General features: G+C 42.7%; 1 protein-coding gene across 1 annotated transcript in view; it reads left to right on the top strand.

The window, feature by feature from the left end:
* The window catches only part of STK32A (serine/threonine kinase 32A), a 651,463-nt gene that overhangs the window by 593,760 nt on the left and 43,446 nt on the right, over positions 1 to 14,257 (top strand). Inside the window, exon 9 of the mRNA XM_069244672.1 lies at positions 1,745 to 1,861. Coding sequence (XP_069100773.1) covers positions 1,745 to 1,861 — 117 coding nt within the window. The remainder of the gene's footprint in view (positions 1 to 1,744; positions 1,862 to 14,257) is intronic.

Here is a 14,257-nt window from a genome sequence, read left to right as displayed (position 1 = left end):
GCAGTTGGCGCAGAGCCACTCAGTAGAATGTGTACAGGTGTAGGCTTTTATAGGCTATTGAAGTGGAAGAGTAGTCTTGGTGCAAAGGTTGTGCTTAACATTAGACAACCTGTCTGTGCTCCTGCGCAGTGTATGAGATCAGCAGCTGAGCATTTCTAATAAATATGACTGAGTTGCTTTCCAAGGGTGGGTGGAACTTGAGGAATTTGACTCTGCAGAATGCCGCAGAGTTACATAAACACTGATTCCACAGAGTTCCTCCAATGAGCAGGAATATGCATGTCGCCCTGTGATTTAGTGTCGGAAGTATGTTCAGCCTTGAAAAATCAGTGCCAATGGCACCACAAGGTGCGCCAGAGGGCACAGTTACTCAAGTTGATATTTCTGCCACTCAAGTAGATTTTCTATTTGAGCGGCAGCCACCACCCACATTTGCACTCACCCATGTTAGAAAAATCTTAGCAGATGTCCTAAAAATCACGCAAGGGAACACCAAATCTCCCTCGCACTTGCTAACGTACCCTACTGTAGCCTCACATGAGAAATTCTGCCATGTGGCAATTGGTGGAATTTGGCCAGAACTCCACGTTACAATAGTAACACAGAGTTGCCAAATTCTGCTAGAACAGAATTTTTCACTCAACCCAACAGCATATTTACAACTTTTTTCTATCTAGTTATTTGTTCAACATGTTTCTATTCATACCTATTGCATAGATTTGGACTCCATATATGCATTTTGTTAACACGCTACTAAATATGGCTTGGATTACCATGCTCAGGCATGGCAGACTTTCCGTCAAACTAGACTTTTCTGTTGTTATGGACATTGTATGCAAACACTTCAGTTGCTTCTGTTTGCGATGAAAGATGGTGCCATAATCTCCTTCCTACACAGGTGTTTGTTAGCCCTCTAGACAAGCCCTTTCTATATGTTTAATTTTGTTCTTGACTTCCTTTTAATAAACTTGCTCTTTGCCTTCTCTTTTCCACATTAACTGTCTGGCTTTTAGTGTACATCTTGTCCAGGATGTCACAAGGCTAACCGGTGTTGCAAAGCTGGCCCTTTACTAAGCAGTTCCATACATTACCTTAGCAGTGCCGCCATGTATCTGATTTTGTGATTACTGTGGAGAGAAAGTAGCAATTAATTGACCAATGGAACCATTAGTCTCATGTTACATCAGCTAAATGAATAGGTAGCTATGACGAGTCCAAAAACAAACATTGCATACGTAGCAGGCATCAAGCTGCCACCAAGAGGAAGCACCACTTCCAAGTTGTGTGGTCCTGGTTTGCTAAAATGGAGGGACCTGATGCTCCCAATACCATCTGCGAGCATTGACCCCCCACCCCACCCCATAGGATTCCATACTTTCTATTATGGACACTGCCTTTTTTATTTCAGGCCTATATTCCTTGAAATCTAAAACACATGTGCTAGAGCAAAAGTTCTGGCCCTCCATGATGATTATTCATGAGGTGGGTCAGTTGCACTGACTTGCACCAGCGAAATTTACCTCTCTGTCTAGAGCTGAGCAAGCCTGTGAGAGGTCTGTCGTTCAGATCAGTGCTGCAATCCCCTTCCCCTCAATGTTGGGTCTTCTACAAGTCGATCTGTTTTATACTGGCTGCAGTCCAAGTAGGAGACGTTTCCGGCATGTGTGGACTACAGATTTCATGCTTTCTTCTCCTTCTTTCCGTAAGGCTGACTCTTCTTTCTGTCTTTTTTCTGTCGTCACAGAGACCGTATCACATCCATTCCAGCACAGCGGCCAATGACATTGTTCAGGTGTTCCACACAGCAACGGTCACATACCCTGCAACCTGGTCTCCGGATATGGTCGAGTTGCTTCATAAGGTAAGAGTGGATGGCATAGTGAATACACACTGAAAAGGCGCTCATGTTCCCTTCACAAGGAGTGTATTTACATATATAGCAAGGATGCCTCTCACTTGAGAAGTGGCACATGGAAAAGATGCCCCATTTATTAAGTGTGACCGGAAATAAGCTGAACCTTCCGTATACAGCATCTCTTAATCAATGGAATGCTGTCTCGCTCATAAGGGGGCGATGCTTATCTTAAGAGAAGTTAAAGAGAGGCGGTCTAAAAATTTAAAAGTTTCTTTCATAGAAAGTCAATTTAACTAACAATGAACGACTCTCATATTCCCCAAGGACAGTTAATCTCTGAAAAAGTGTATGACACTCAGGAAAAACTTATAATAAACAAGGAGCAAGATAAGATGACCACCCTAAGTAGACAGCATCTTCATGAGGTATGATTTACTCTGTGTGAATGAGACTGCCTACTTCAATAGGAATGAAGTGGGTACTTAAAGCTGCCAAGTTAACCCCCCCCCCCCTGGGTATATTGTAAGTATGGAGCCGGCTGTTGTCTTTTATGTTTTGTGAACAGCCACAGCATGGCTATTTATAAAGACTAGCTGTAGTGGGTGCATTGAAAATTACATCTACAGTGGACACCAAGTGTTGAAAAGCTCATATTTAATGTTAAAATAATATGGGTGTCTGAACTGTGTATTCCGAAGTTTCATTCAATTGCATACTAGTATGGAGGCGGGACAGTGCTAGTGGGTGTTGAATGTGCAATTTCTTACAACAGAGTGTTCTATATATATAGGCTGTGATTGAAATGATGAAAGAGAGACAGGTTAGTTGTAATGCTGCTACTGCTGATAATAATAATAATAAAAACAATAATATGAATAATAGCAATAATAATAATAACAATAATAATAATGGCATGCTGAGTTGGTCTTGCCATACCTTTGCCATTTTCAAGCGATGTAAATAACAGATTCACTATAACTCAATATTTAAGATCAATTTACTGACATCAGAAAGATAGGAGGATGAGTTGGCCTTGCCGTAATTTGAGGTTGTGACCTGCAGACTCCAGCAGTCAATATTTCCCTCACAAAGCCATCATCCTCCCACAAAGAGAGACTTGAAGGTGGTTGAAGGTCAGCTGCTGACAGGAGCAGGAGAAACTGACAGGACTAAAGTCACAGGGGATCATCCCAAAATAGGTGCTCCAATGACAGAGTCATCCAGTGGTCTTTGCTTGGGTGGTCAAAAAGGGGGACACCCTAGGGCTCCCAATGTGGAGCAAAGTGTTTGGTCCACCTCAGAAGACTTAAAAACTGTGAGAGGCAATCCTTGAACTAAAAGGCTCTTGTTACGAGTTGCATGATACTGGTGGTGTGCAAACTCGTCACGTGTAATTACTGTTACTGTGCAGCAAACTGCCATCATTACCATGCAAGTATGAATTACTTCCTTAGAATGAGGAATAACTGTTTGTGGTTTAATTTGTGATTGCACAGTACTAATAAGTTGTTACTGCTCAGTAACTTTGTTATGTGTGCTGAGTTTGCACACTACCAGTAGCATGCAAGTTGGAAGCAGGGGCTACAAGCACAGTAACAGTTACACCCAACATAAATAGTATGGGGTAGCAACTGCATTATGAAGGGAATATTTGTTTCTTTTCATTATACTCAAGAGATGATGATCTCTCACAGGAGAGGCAGCATGTTCGCAATAAGCTAAGTCTAGTATGGCATTTACCATCCAGCAGGCAACTGTTTTGCTCTAGAAATGTGTCCTTATCATAGCTTAAAACCCACTTTTCAGTGTTTTGCACCACTTTGCATCACTTTGCATCAAGAGGGTGGTACTGCGGTAGATCTGTATAAATATCTATAGATTTTGATGCAAATTCAATCTACTAAGGTAGCCAGTCTGGGCTTTGCATTGCAATCTAAGGCCAACTCTAAGCAGGTGTAAACTAGGGAACATGCGTTCATTTCTCAAAAAAAAGAAACGTATTGATTGTATGCTGCAGTGCAAACCCCATCCATGGGACTTTTCTGTTTGTCTAGGTATAGGTCTAGGTAAGTATATGCTTTCCGTACAAATCATGTGCTTGACAGCGCACACTTCCTTCTGTGCGATGTTACAAGGCTGTATGTCACAGAAGGGAGCTTGTTTGTACCCAAGCACAGGGATGACTGTAGAAGCAGCCCAATCTTAGTAAACGTTGTTCTGTTCTCTGTTTTACAACTTGCGCAACACAGTGCAAGAGTGCTAATTCAGGCACGTTGTGTGAAAAATTAGAAAAGGTGGGCCATAGAGTTATGAATCAGTCTGTGGCTATTGAAAAATCAATGTCTAAATGCGTAATCGCCTCAAAAAGTGGGAAAATAAATTAGCTTGTACGGAGGCTGCTGCCCCACATATAACACAAACTGTAGTGACTGGCATGGAGTAGACAGAGGAATGAGAATCATCAAAAAACGTATATGACTTGTGATGCCTTTCCTTTATTCCACTAAAGCCAGGGACTACCTCTACTGTTGGGTAATTTGAAGGTTTTCTGTCAAGACCAGCTTAAACTCATATCCTTTGTAGGTTAAACTTGAAAACATAATAAAAGATTTGTTAAACAACAACTGGGACACAGGTTATGGCAGTTTGTTACACGACAATGCTCAGGAGGAGAATCTGATAAACAATAAGGTTATCGATCTGCAGTATCATGAACGAGTTTCAGGTGTAGCGCTACTAGAGTGCAAAGTGATACAGTGATCAACAATTCCAAACTCAATTGAATCAAAAGAGAATACATTTAAGGTCAAAATAGAGTTGACAAAATATTAGAACAATAATATAACTAAAAAGTGAGAAAAATAAAATGGGACAAAGAGATAAAATAGGTTTAACTGTATTACGTTAAAGTTGTTATTCCTAACCAGTCACATAAAAAGAACTGGAGTAAATACGTGTGTGGGAAATGGCAGAAAAAAATAGAAACACCTGTCCTGCTCTTGGTCCTTGTAGCAGAACCTGGTTGTAAAGCTAGATTGACTCATGAGAACGTGTAGGTATGTTATGTTTTGCTATGCAGATTTGTAGAGCACGCTATCATCCGGGAGAGTGTCCTGGCACTGAGCAGGTGTGAGTCTAAGCACACCTTGGGCTTAGTGGGACTATTCAAAAAGCCAGGTCTTCAGCTTCTTGTGGAATTCAAGAAGTGAGAAGAAGACCCTTATATGTAGTTACAGGTTGTTCCATGCTTTAGGAGTGATGCAGGAGAAGGCTCTACTGTGAGATCTGTTTTTCCATATTCATGGGATTTGTGCAAGTAGGAGTCGAGAGAAGCGAAGGTGTCTGGAAGGTTTTTGAAAGCAGATTTGATTGTTGAGGTATCCGGGGCCAGTTACATAGTGCCTTGGGAATGTTTGTGATGTGTTTGAAATGTGCTTGTTTGTGAATGAGGAGGAAATGGAGATCCTTCAGGTTTTGTGTGATATGAGTGCAGCGTTGGGTGGTGACAGTGATTCTGGCTGCCAAGTTTTGAATAGTCTGCAGCCTTCTGGTGTATTTCTTTGTTGATTACAGCTTAGAGGCTGTTTCCATAGTTCAGCTTACTTATTACCAGGATGCATGTGACAGTGTTTGGGGTGCTGATTGGGAGCCATTTGAAAATCTTCCTCAGCATCTTCAGGGTATGGAAGCATGAGCCAATAATGGCATTGACTTAGGCAGTCATGTCAAGTTTGCTACTGATGTTGAATCCGAGGTTCTTGGTGTGTGTTGGAAATGGGATCTTTGGTTGGCAGTCAGGTTACTAACTGCCCTAGCAAGGACCCTCACTCTAGTAAGGGTAAAGGAGAATCACTCTCAGCTAACCCCTGCTCACCCCCTTGGTAGCTTGGAACAAGCAGGCAGGCTTAACTTCAGAGTCCAGGTGTAAAGTATTTGTACCAACACACAGTAACTCAGTGAAAACACTACAAAATGACACAACACAGGTTTAGAAAAATAGGTAATATTTATCTAAACAAAACAATACCAAAATGACAAAAATCCCACACTCACAAGTCAAGTTATTACTTTTAAAAGCAAAAGAGTCTTAAATCATTTTGCTTATCAGTAAAAACACTGTTAGCGTTGAAAACTACCTGGGTAGCATCAAAATAACACGCACGGGCGAGTGTGTGTCGAAAAAGGTTAGCGATGCGTCGATTTCTCACTCGCAGGCGAGATCGTGCATTGTGTCTCCTTCTCCAGTCGGGTCAGTGTGAGTCATTTTTCCTCTCTGCAGGAGAGCGATGTGTCGATCCAGGCAAGCACTCGGGTCCGGGCAGGCGTTGCGTTGTTTTTCCATGCCCAGCAAGGTTTGCGTCAAAAATCCTGCTGCACTATATCAGCAAAACCGCACAATGTGGGTTGCCTCTGTCAGTGGGTGTTGCACATCGTTTCTCCAGCTACATGCATCAAGCTTCCAGCGGCAATGCGGGTGTAGCGTCAATTTCTGCTGCGAAGCTGGCGGTGTGTTGTTTTTCAGCCACGTCTCGAAAGGTGCGTCGATATTTTCCCAGCACCGTGGTCTGTGTGTGGATTTTCAGGATAGCTCCACAAAGCACAGTCACAGGCAGCGCAGCACTTCTCCTCAGCTATTCAGCTCTTTTCCAGGCAGAGGTTCCTCTTGATTTCCAGACATGATCTAAAGCCTGTGGTTTTGGGTGCTCTTCTTATACCCTTTTTGGCCTTTAAAGTAGGCTTACTTCAAAGGAAAGTCTCTGTTGTTTGTGAAATCCTGCCTTGCCCACGCCAGGCCTCAGACACCCACCAGGGGGTTGGAGACTGCATTGTGTGAGGGCAGGCACAGCCCCTTCAGGTGTAAGTGCCCACTCCTCCCCTCCCTCCTAGCACAGATGGCTCATCACGATATGCAGGCTACACCCCAGCTCTCTTTGTGTCACTGTCTATAGAGAGGTGCAAACAGCTCAACTGTCATACTGACCCTGACAGGGAATTCACAAACAGGCAGAGTCACAGAATGGTTTAAGCAAGAAAATGCCCACTTTCTAAAAGCGGCATTTTCAAACACACAATCTTAAAACCAACTTTACTAAATGATGTATTTTTAAATTGTGAGTTCAGAGACTCCAAACTCCACATGTCTATCTGCTTCCAAAGGGAATCTACGCTTTAATCATATTTAAAGGCAGCCCCCATGTTAACCCATGAGAGGAATAGGCCTCCCAATAGTGAAAACTGAATTTGGCAGTATTTCACTATTAGGACATGAAAAAACACATTAGTATATGTCCTACCTTAAACATACACTGCACCGTGCCCATGGGGCTACCTAGGGCCTACCTTAGGGGTGTCTTACATGTAAGAAAAGAGAAGGCTAAGTCCTTGCAAGTGGGTACACTTGCCAAGGTGAATTTGCATTTTAAAACTGCACACACAGACACTGCAGTGGCAGTTCTGAGACATGATTACAGGGCTGCTAATGTGGGTGGCACAACCAGTGCTGCAGGCCCACTAGCAGCATTTGATTTACAGGCCCTGTGCACCTCTAGTGCACTGTACTAGAGACTTACTAGTAAATCAAATATGGCAGTCATGGAAAACTAATCAACAGTTCAATTTACACAGAAAAGCATATGCACTTTAGCACTGGTTAACAATGGTAAAGTGCCCAGAGTTTAAAAGCCAACAACAATAGGTCAGAAAAAATATGGGGAAGGAGGTAAAAAGATTGGGGATGACCCTGCAAAAGGGAAAAGGTCCAACAGTGTGGGTGAGTGGGTGGGTGTCAGCCATAGCTCTGTTTGCTACCAGGTGAAGTGCCACAGTGATGTGCCTTTCCCGAAGATCACATCTTCAGTCTTTTCGGTGTTCAGCTTTTGACAGTTGGCCTTCGTTTAGTGAGCAATTTCAGATAGACAGCCAGTGAACTTGATCCGTGTACTGAATGCCTTGTCCTTGAGGGAGAGAATGAGTTACATGTCATCGGAATTGTGAGAGGACATTGATTTTCATGGATGATGCTGGCTAGAAAGAATATGTACGTGTTGAAGAGGGTTGGGCTCAGAGAGAATTCTTGTCGAACTCTGCAGTTGATGCCAGGCTGACTAAATGGGTCCTTCCAGTTAGGAAGGAGCAAATCCATTGGAATGATTGTCCTGGGATTCTAAAGTCATGTAGGTGTTGGATGAGGATGGGGTGGGAGACAGTGTCAAATGCTGTGGAGAGGTCCAAGAGGATGAGGGCCACTTGTCTCTGATGTTGAGAGGCATGCAAATGTTATCCATGGTAGCTATGAGGGCAGTCTCCATACTGTGGTTGGGTCTGAAATCAGACTGAGTGATTTCAAGTAGTTGATGGTCACTGAGGTAATTGGTGAGGTGTCTATTGATGATTTTCTCTAGTTTTCCTAGCATCAGTTGGGCTTGGGGTCAAATACAGGTGCATAGGTAAAAAACATTAAATCCTAGCTCTTTCTGCTCACTATAGGGAATTGATGCTCACAACGAGGTTTCAAGGTTCAGGGCTTGCTTTTATTGGGATATTAGGTGGTAAGCAAGTTTGATTGTGGGTCTTTCATATAGTTTGCAGTGGTTTAGCCTCTCCCTAAAATAATGGTCTCTTCCAACTATTGTAGGCAAACAGCATGAGACAGATGTGTCCTTGGGTTGTGGTCTCCTACATAGGTGTCCTCTATGACTTTCACTCTACCTCCTTACAGTTTTTCAGCAGCGTGGCATTCCCAAAGTGTTGTAATTGTTTTGGGACTGGACTACTCAGCTCTTCTTACAGAGCTTCTTTCAAACATGCCATAATTGCGTCCATCACTTTATATGAGGGTATTCTCTTTTCTGCTATGCTAGGTAAAATACAGACCTAGCTCACAGTCAGAAGAATGGGACAAGACCATCCGCTGTTTTTGTGGTCTGTCAGTGGTCCCCAGAGAATAATATTCTCGGCCATTAGAAGTTATTAACACTTAGACTGGCTTTTCCAATTAAATGTCCCAGAAAGAGGAAGGTTTCTTTTGAGGAGCTAGCGGAATGTAGCCTATTGTTCTGTATATGAAATCAGATTTACCTTTTCACTCAGGGGTGCAACCAAGGAGAACATAAAATATGGTCCTAATTCATCTGAAAACGCTAAATTACATTAAACGTGTACATCCAATGTGGACAACGTGCTAGTTTAGCAGAGCACAAAATAGTTTAGGCTAAAAAGCAGAATATGACACTCTTGACCACGGATCTTTTTGCTGAACTTCCTTTACACTCAGACGTGCGTAGCAGTTACAAATATAGTTTGTTTCCAATAGTTCGTCATCATAAAATGACCATTTGTGAGAATAGGATCCTGTAGATCCTCTACCCTGCTACAGTGCAGAGTTCTACAAGATCCAAGCCTGGCTACTGCTGCCTTCTCCTATAGACACGTGTCTCTCCTTGCTTCTTGTAACAATAATTTGTGTTTATACTTGACTCCCACATCACACTCTGACCATACCACTAAACGTACCAACCCTGCTCTGTACCAACCTCACATCCTATAAAATCTCAGTAAAGAGGTGGCAAGAGGTCTGGCCACATCACTTCTCCGTTCATTTATATCTATTGGTTGACTGCCAAGGTCGACATTACCTTCAAAATGGCATGCATCTCATATAATGTTGTTCGTTCCCAGCCACTTTGTGTGTATAAGAGGCTAATAATCTCCTAAGAACCATGTAGCATGAAGGAAGTCTTACCTGTCTTATCTGTTCTTTGACAGTCTGATTTCAGAAGAAGTATTGCTGAAATTAAATTATCTTCCAACGCACCTAAGTGGGAGAGCATCTAAAAACATTTACTCGTTGTACTGACCTTTCGAAAATACCTTAAAATACATTTACTCCAAGTTGGCTTGACCTGCTACTGATTTTCCTTGCCTGCTTTTGTGTTCATAAGTTGCAAGTCTTCAACGAAAAAAGAAGTGTTCCAGGTGCGTTTTAAAAACCACTCATAGATTGGTAAGTGCATCAACTCACACGGACGTGATTCGTTTTGACATATATATCTTTAATGACAATATTTCCCAAAGTGTATACAAGTCCAAACATTCTGTCCTGTGTCAACCCCGTAGAACACATAAGGACAGAGCAAGGTTATTGCATTGTAATATAGAGATATCGATCGACAATCCTTACCGGTCCTTTGTAAAAATACAGCAGTTTCTTCAAAATAAACACTGTGCATTTGACTGAGTAAAATGGTACTCACCAACAATTAATGATTTTAGGCTTGACTTATAATTTAGTGGGAAGGGAGCAAGGCCTCAAAATTTTTATTGTTCTTCACCACTAAAAGTGCAGTTCTTCCACATCATTTAGAGGTGAGTGGAACGTAATTTGGCTTTGCTGTCAGAAGACTTTGACCTGATATTCAGTTTACCACTGAACTGCGTCGTGGTGGACTTTGCCACACCACATTATGGGGTGGAGGTTGATGTTCAGTGATATCTGCCTGGGGCTCTCACACGAACCATGGTGAAATCTGGCAGGGAAAACAAACAATGGTAGGACATGAAAGGAACAAATTCCCTGCATCTTTAGACTACTGTGTTTTTTTGTGAAATATATTCCTACTTTGTGAGTTTGTTTTGGTAAAACAAAAAAATGACTGCTGATTAGGGTCAAACAAACATGGCACGCCTCTACATTTTTTCCTCCTTTCAGTGTAGCCACCACTAGGGGATGCACTGAAGGAATTTTAAATCCCGCCAACTGGGCAGTGATCTCTGGCTTTGATGGTTCGTCCTAAACAATGTAAGCAAGGACCATAGCCTCCTTGGCCAGTCAGGCTGGTAGCCTTCCCTACAAACTATGATCAACTCTACCTTACCTAGGGCATAAGACCACCATTTTATAAATTGTGTCCTCTCTAACTCTTATGATAATATTATGTGTGCATAACACCTACACAATGTTGTAGGGATCCATACCCATCAATGCATATACCTAGTTTCCCTTGAAAAAGTGAATATCTCTTTTCTTCCAACCCCTCTTCCTCCATCACGTATGCCACTGGGCAAGAGGGATAAAAGGGGTTGCTGAGAAACCTTTCCCTGAAGTGGGCTAAGCACAGGGTCTGGTCTTAGACCAGACCACGTAGCCAACCCCTGCTGTGCTGGATTGAAGGCGAAATGCATTGAATTGGCTACACATGGAGCTGTAAGAGTAGGGCCTCGGCTTTGGCAAGAGTCTATGACCAATTCGCACTTTGTACAGCGAAACGTTCTGCACAATGGGCCTTGACTGCCAATGGTGGGTGGGGCCTGGTCATTCACATCAGGGTCACCTGTAGCTGGCTTGTTGGAGAGGGTACCCTTTGGTGAGGTCTCTGTGGCCATTCACTACTGCTCCTGGACCCTTGTTGCAAATCTGTAAATGATAGCGAGAAAAAAAACTCTCTCCTCCAAGGAGGTACATTTTATTTTTAACTCGACTTGTGACTTCTCTGTAGATTTGTGACTCACATTAATGACTAAAAAACTATTACAAATATACTTTAAGTAAAGTTCTGCTTCCGTGCAAATGCTTGGTGTAATTCCATTCAGACAATTCTTTTGGATAGTTAAGCAAAGAGTCCATTTCAAGTTAAAATGAGAAGCAACACTTTCGACACCACTTTTTTCCCTTTAACCCCACCCCACCCCCGATAACCCCAACACTAAGGATCTGCACAAAACTTATGTGCCGAATCCATTTTTGGAGGGCTAAGCTTGTAATAGGCAATATTTATTTCACCTGTTAAATTCCGATCCCGTCGTATCCGATTGTAAGGGGTACAATTAATTTTGCATTCCCCATCAGAGCACTCGCAATTTAGGTCAGAGTCGGTCATTTAGAGTGTTAAAGAAAACAGGCAAGTTTATAATAGAATTAGGGAGACTGCAGGTCAAGACTCCTGGAACAGAATGTGTACTTCTTTGGAGCTAAGAAAGTTAATTTGCATTTGGCAAGCCCTTTGAAAAGAAATTCATATCACATGGAAACTCAGATTTTTGATGACAGTAATTACTGTCAGATTGCAGTCTTCATGATGAGATAATTTTCCAAGTATCTGCGTCTTATGTTGCGTGCAAGGATTTTTGGCGTCACAAAAGGTACTTGGACGGTTTATTAAAGAGCATTTGTCTATTTTAATAATTGTGCATGCTTCTGTGGGTGTTCTGAATATCCAGATAAGATGGACAGCAGCAATTTCCACTGCCAGGCTATTAGACCTGCCTCTTAGGAGGCCAGGGCACGTGCTTGACATATCTGCTCTGAAATTCTAAAGGAAATATGCACACATAAAAAATAAAAAACCCTGCTGACGACAGTTTAGAAGAGACAGCAGATCAATGTTGCAACTGGAATGTCAATCACCTATCACACTCTTCAGTATATACTTACGTGTTTGTGTTATTCTTGTTGTTTTGTGGCCCAATTTCTTTGCCACATAGGTGTGGTATTGGCTATGTTGTAATTTTGTACCCTGAGATGACCCAGAATATAGATCCAAGTGATAAAGGCTTCTTGAACCGGAATAACTTGCTCTTTTTGATTGATTTGAGATTCAATAAATCTACAAATGTATTAGTGATTGAAGTTCAGAATCCAAGTAGCTTATACAAGTTTCAAACTTGCTGGGTTTTGCACCATTGTAGGAAAAAGCATCAAGGAATGTAGATAGGTATCCTGTCTGGGCTATTGCTTCTGAGGCAGCTGTAAGTAGGGAGGCAATTAGTGCCAGGACCCTGGTTCCAATATGTGCCAAACTCTTCTGTGCGTATTCCTGCTGGACGTACCAGTACAACCAGTACTGCTACTTCTGGGATGTGAGAATACCGTTGATTTCTGATGGATAAGCAATGACCACGTGAATCCCTGTTTGAATCATTATTCCCTATTTCCTCAGCACATTCCACCTGAATATTGAAGGAGAACTATCCCTGGGAGAAAGCATCCCTTGCAATTCCTGTATAGCCCATACAAGTAGGTTCTGGCCGAAATGGGAATTTACTTGCTCCTGTAAAAGAGAACTAAATGTTGCATTTCATTGTATGAAATAGTATTGATCAATATGTTCATTTTATGGTTTGAGAGACAGAGAGAGAAAGAAAGAAACGTAGACACTGGGAAATGGAAAAATATTGTGACATTTCTTTCGAGAATACGTTTCCAGGCTATTCTATTTAATTGACAATGGCTGTTACACAAGTGAAAATCAATTTAGGCGGGGTCTAGGATCATGATATCTGAACACCGTCCTGGAGGACAGGGAGAGGCACAGTGGGTTGTCTTGTGGCCCAATTCTACTATGTGTTACATGTTCTTCATACTTTGTCTCACTGTCACTTCTGTCAAATAACCCTATAAATGTGTCCTCTGTCTTCAAACATGTCTGAGGTAGGTGTGAAGTAGAGGTTTTCACGCATTTTACTGTGGTTATGGTAGTTTCTGCATTCAGTAAGGGTGACCCTACATTTTGGAGTCACAGTATGTTGCAGTGTCAAATATCAGAAACAACATCTCCCTCCCTAGCATGAGTCCTACATAGTAAAAGAAAGGAAGAGTCATTGCCTGAAACACTGCTCTAATACTTACCCAACAACTGGTTCCCACACCTTCCTGAAAGTGCCTACAAAGCAAATATGAGCCCTCGTTTGCACCATCAGCACCTAGACAGTCAATGATGGTGTGCAGGGGCCAGAACCAAGTGCTGCAGAATCTCATGAGGCACCATGGAGAAGGATCATGAGACAACTGATTCTAGGGAAACCGGGATAATGGAGCAGTTACTACCAGGCACAGCTCCTCCACTAGGGCGGAGGGGCATCACCCCCCCTCCCGCCATCAGCAGCAGCTGCAAAGCTTTTACCAAAAAACAATAGTAAGCTATGTTTATTATCGTTTTTTGGTAAAAGTGCCAGGGCTACAGGCTGTGACGAGCACTGAGGGGGAGTGCACAGCACTCCCCCTCACTGCGCATGTATGTTTGGCCAGCCGTCTTGGGCCGGCCAAACACACATGTGCAGTAGGCTCTCTCCAGCCCAGCTCTGTCTTGCTGGGGTGGAGAGAGCAGGCATAGGCTCCCAGCCAATCCTGACACTTCTCTGAGCAGCGTCAGGATTGGCCAAAGGGCAGCTGGGAACCGGCGCCTCCAGCCTGTCTGCTCAGGAAGGAGCAGTGTGGTGGTGACGGAGGCGGTACAGGTAAGATTTGATTTTTTATTAATTCCCCCCCCACTGGACATGCGCCACCCCGCCCCTGTTTAGCACCACAAGCCGCTCCTGGTAGCTACAAGGCTAGAGTCTGTTAAAACTTTAGAACATTGTAACAATTGATGTGGAGACTCCACAACACCATCTGGAAATTCATAGTGA

This window comes from Pleurodeles waltl, chromosome 7 (assembly GCF_031143425.1).
Source record: "Pleurodeles waltl isolate 20211129_DDA chromosome 7, aPleWal1.hap1.20221129, whole genome shotgun sequence".
NCBI classification, from domain to species: domain Eukaryota; kingdom Metazoa; phylum Chordata; class Amphibia; order Caudata; family Salamandridae; genus Pleurodeles; species Pleurodeles waltl.
Note: the sequence above shows the minus strand (reverse complement) of the source record. Positions and strands in the feature narration are given on the sequence as shown.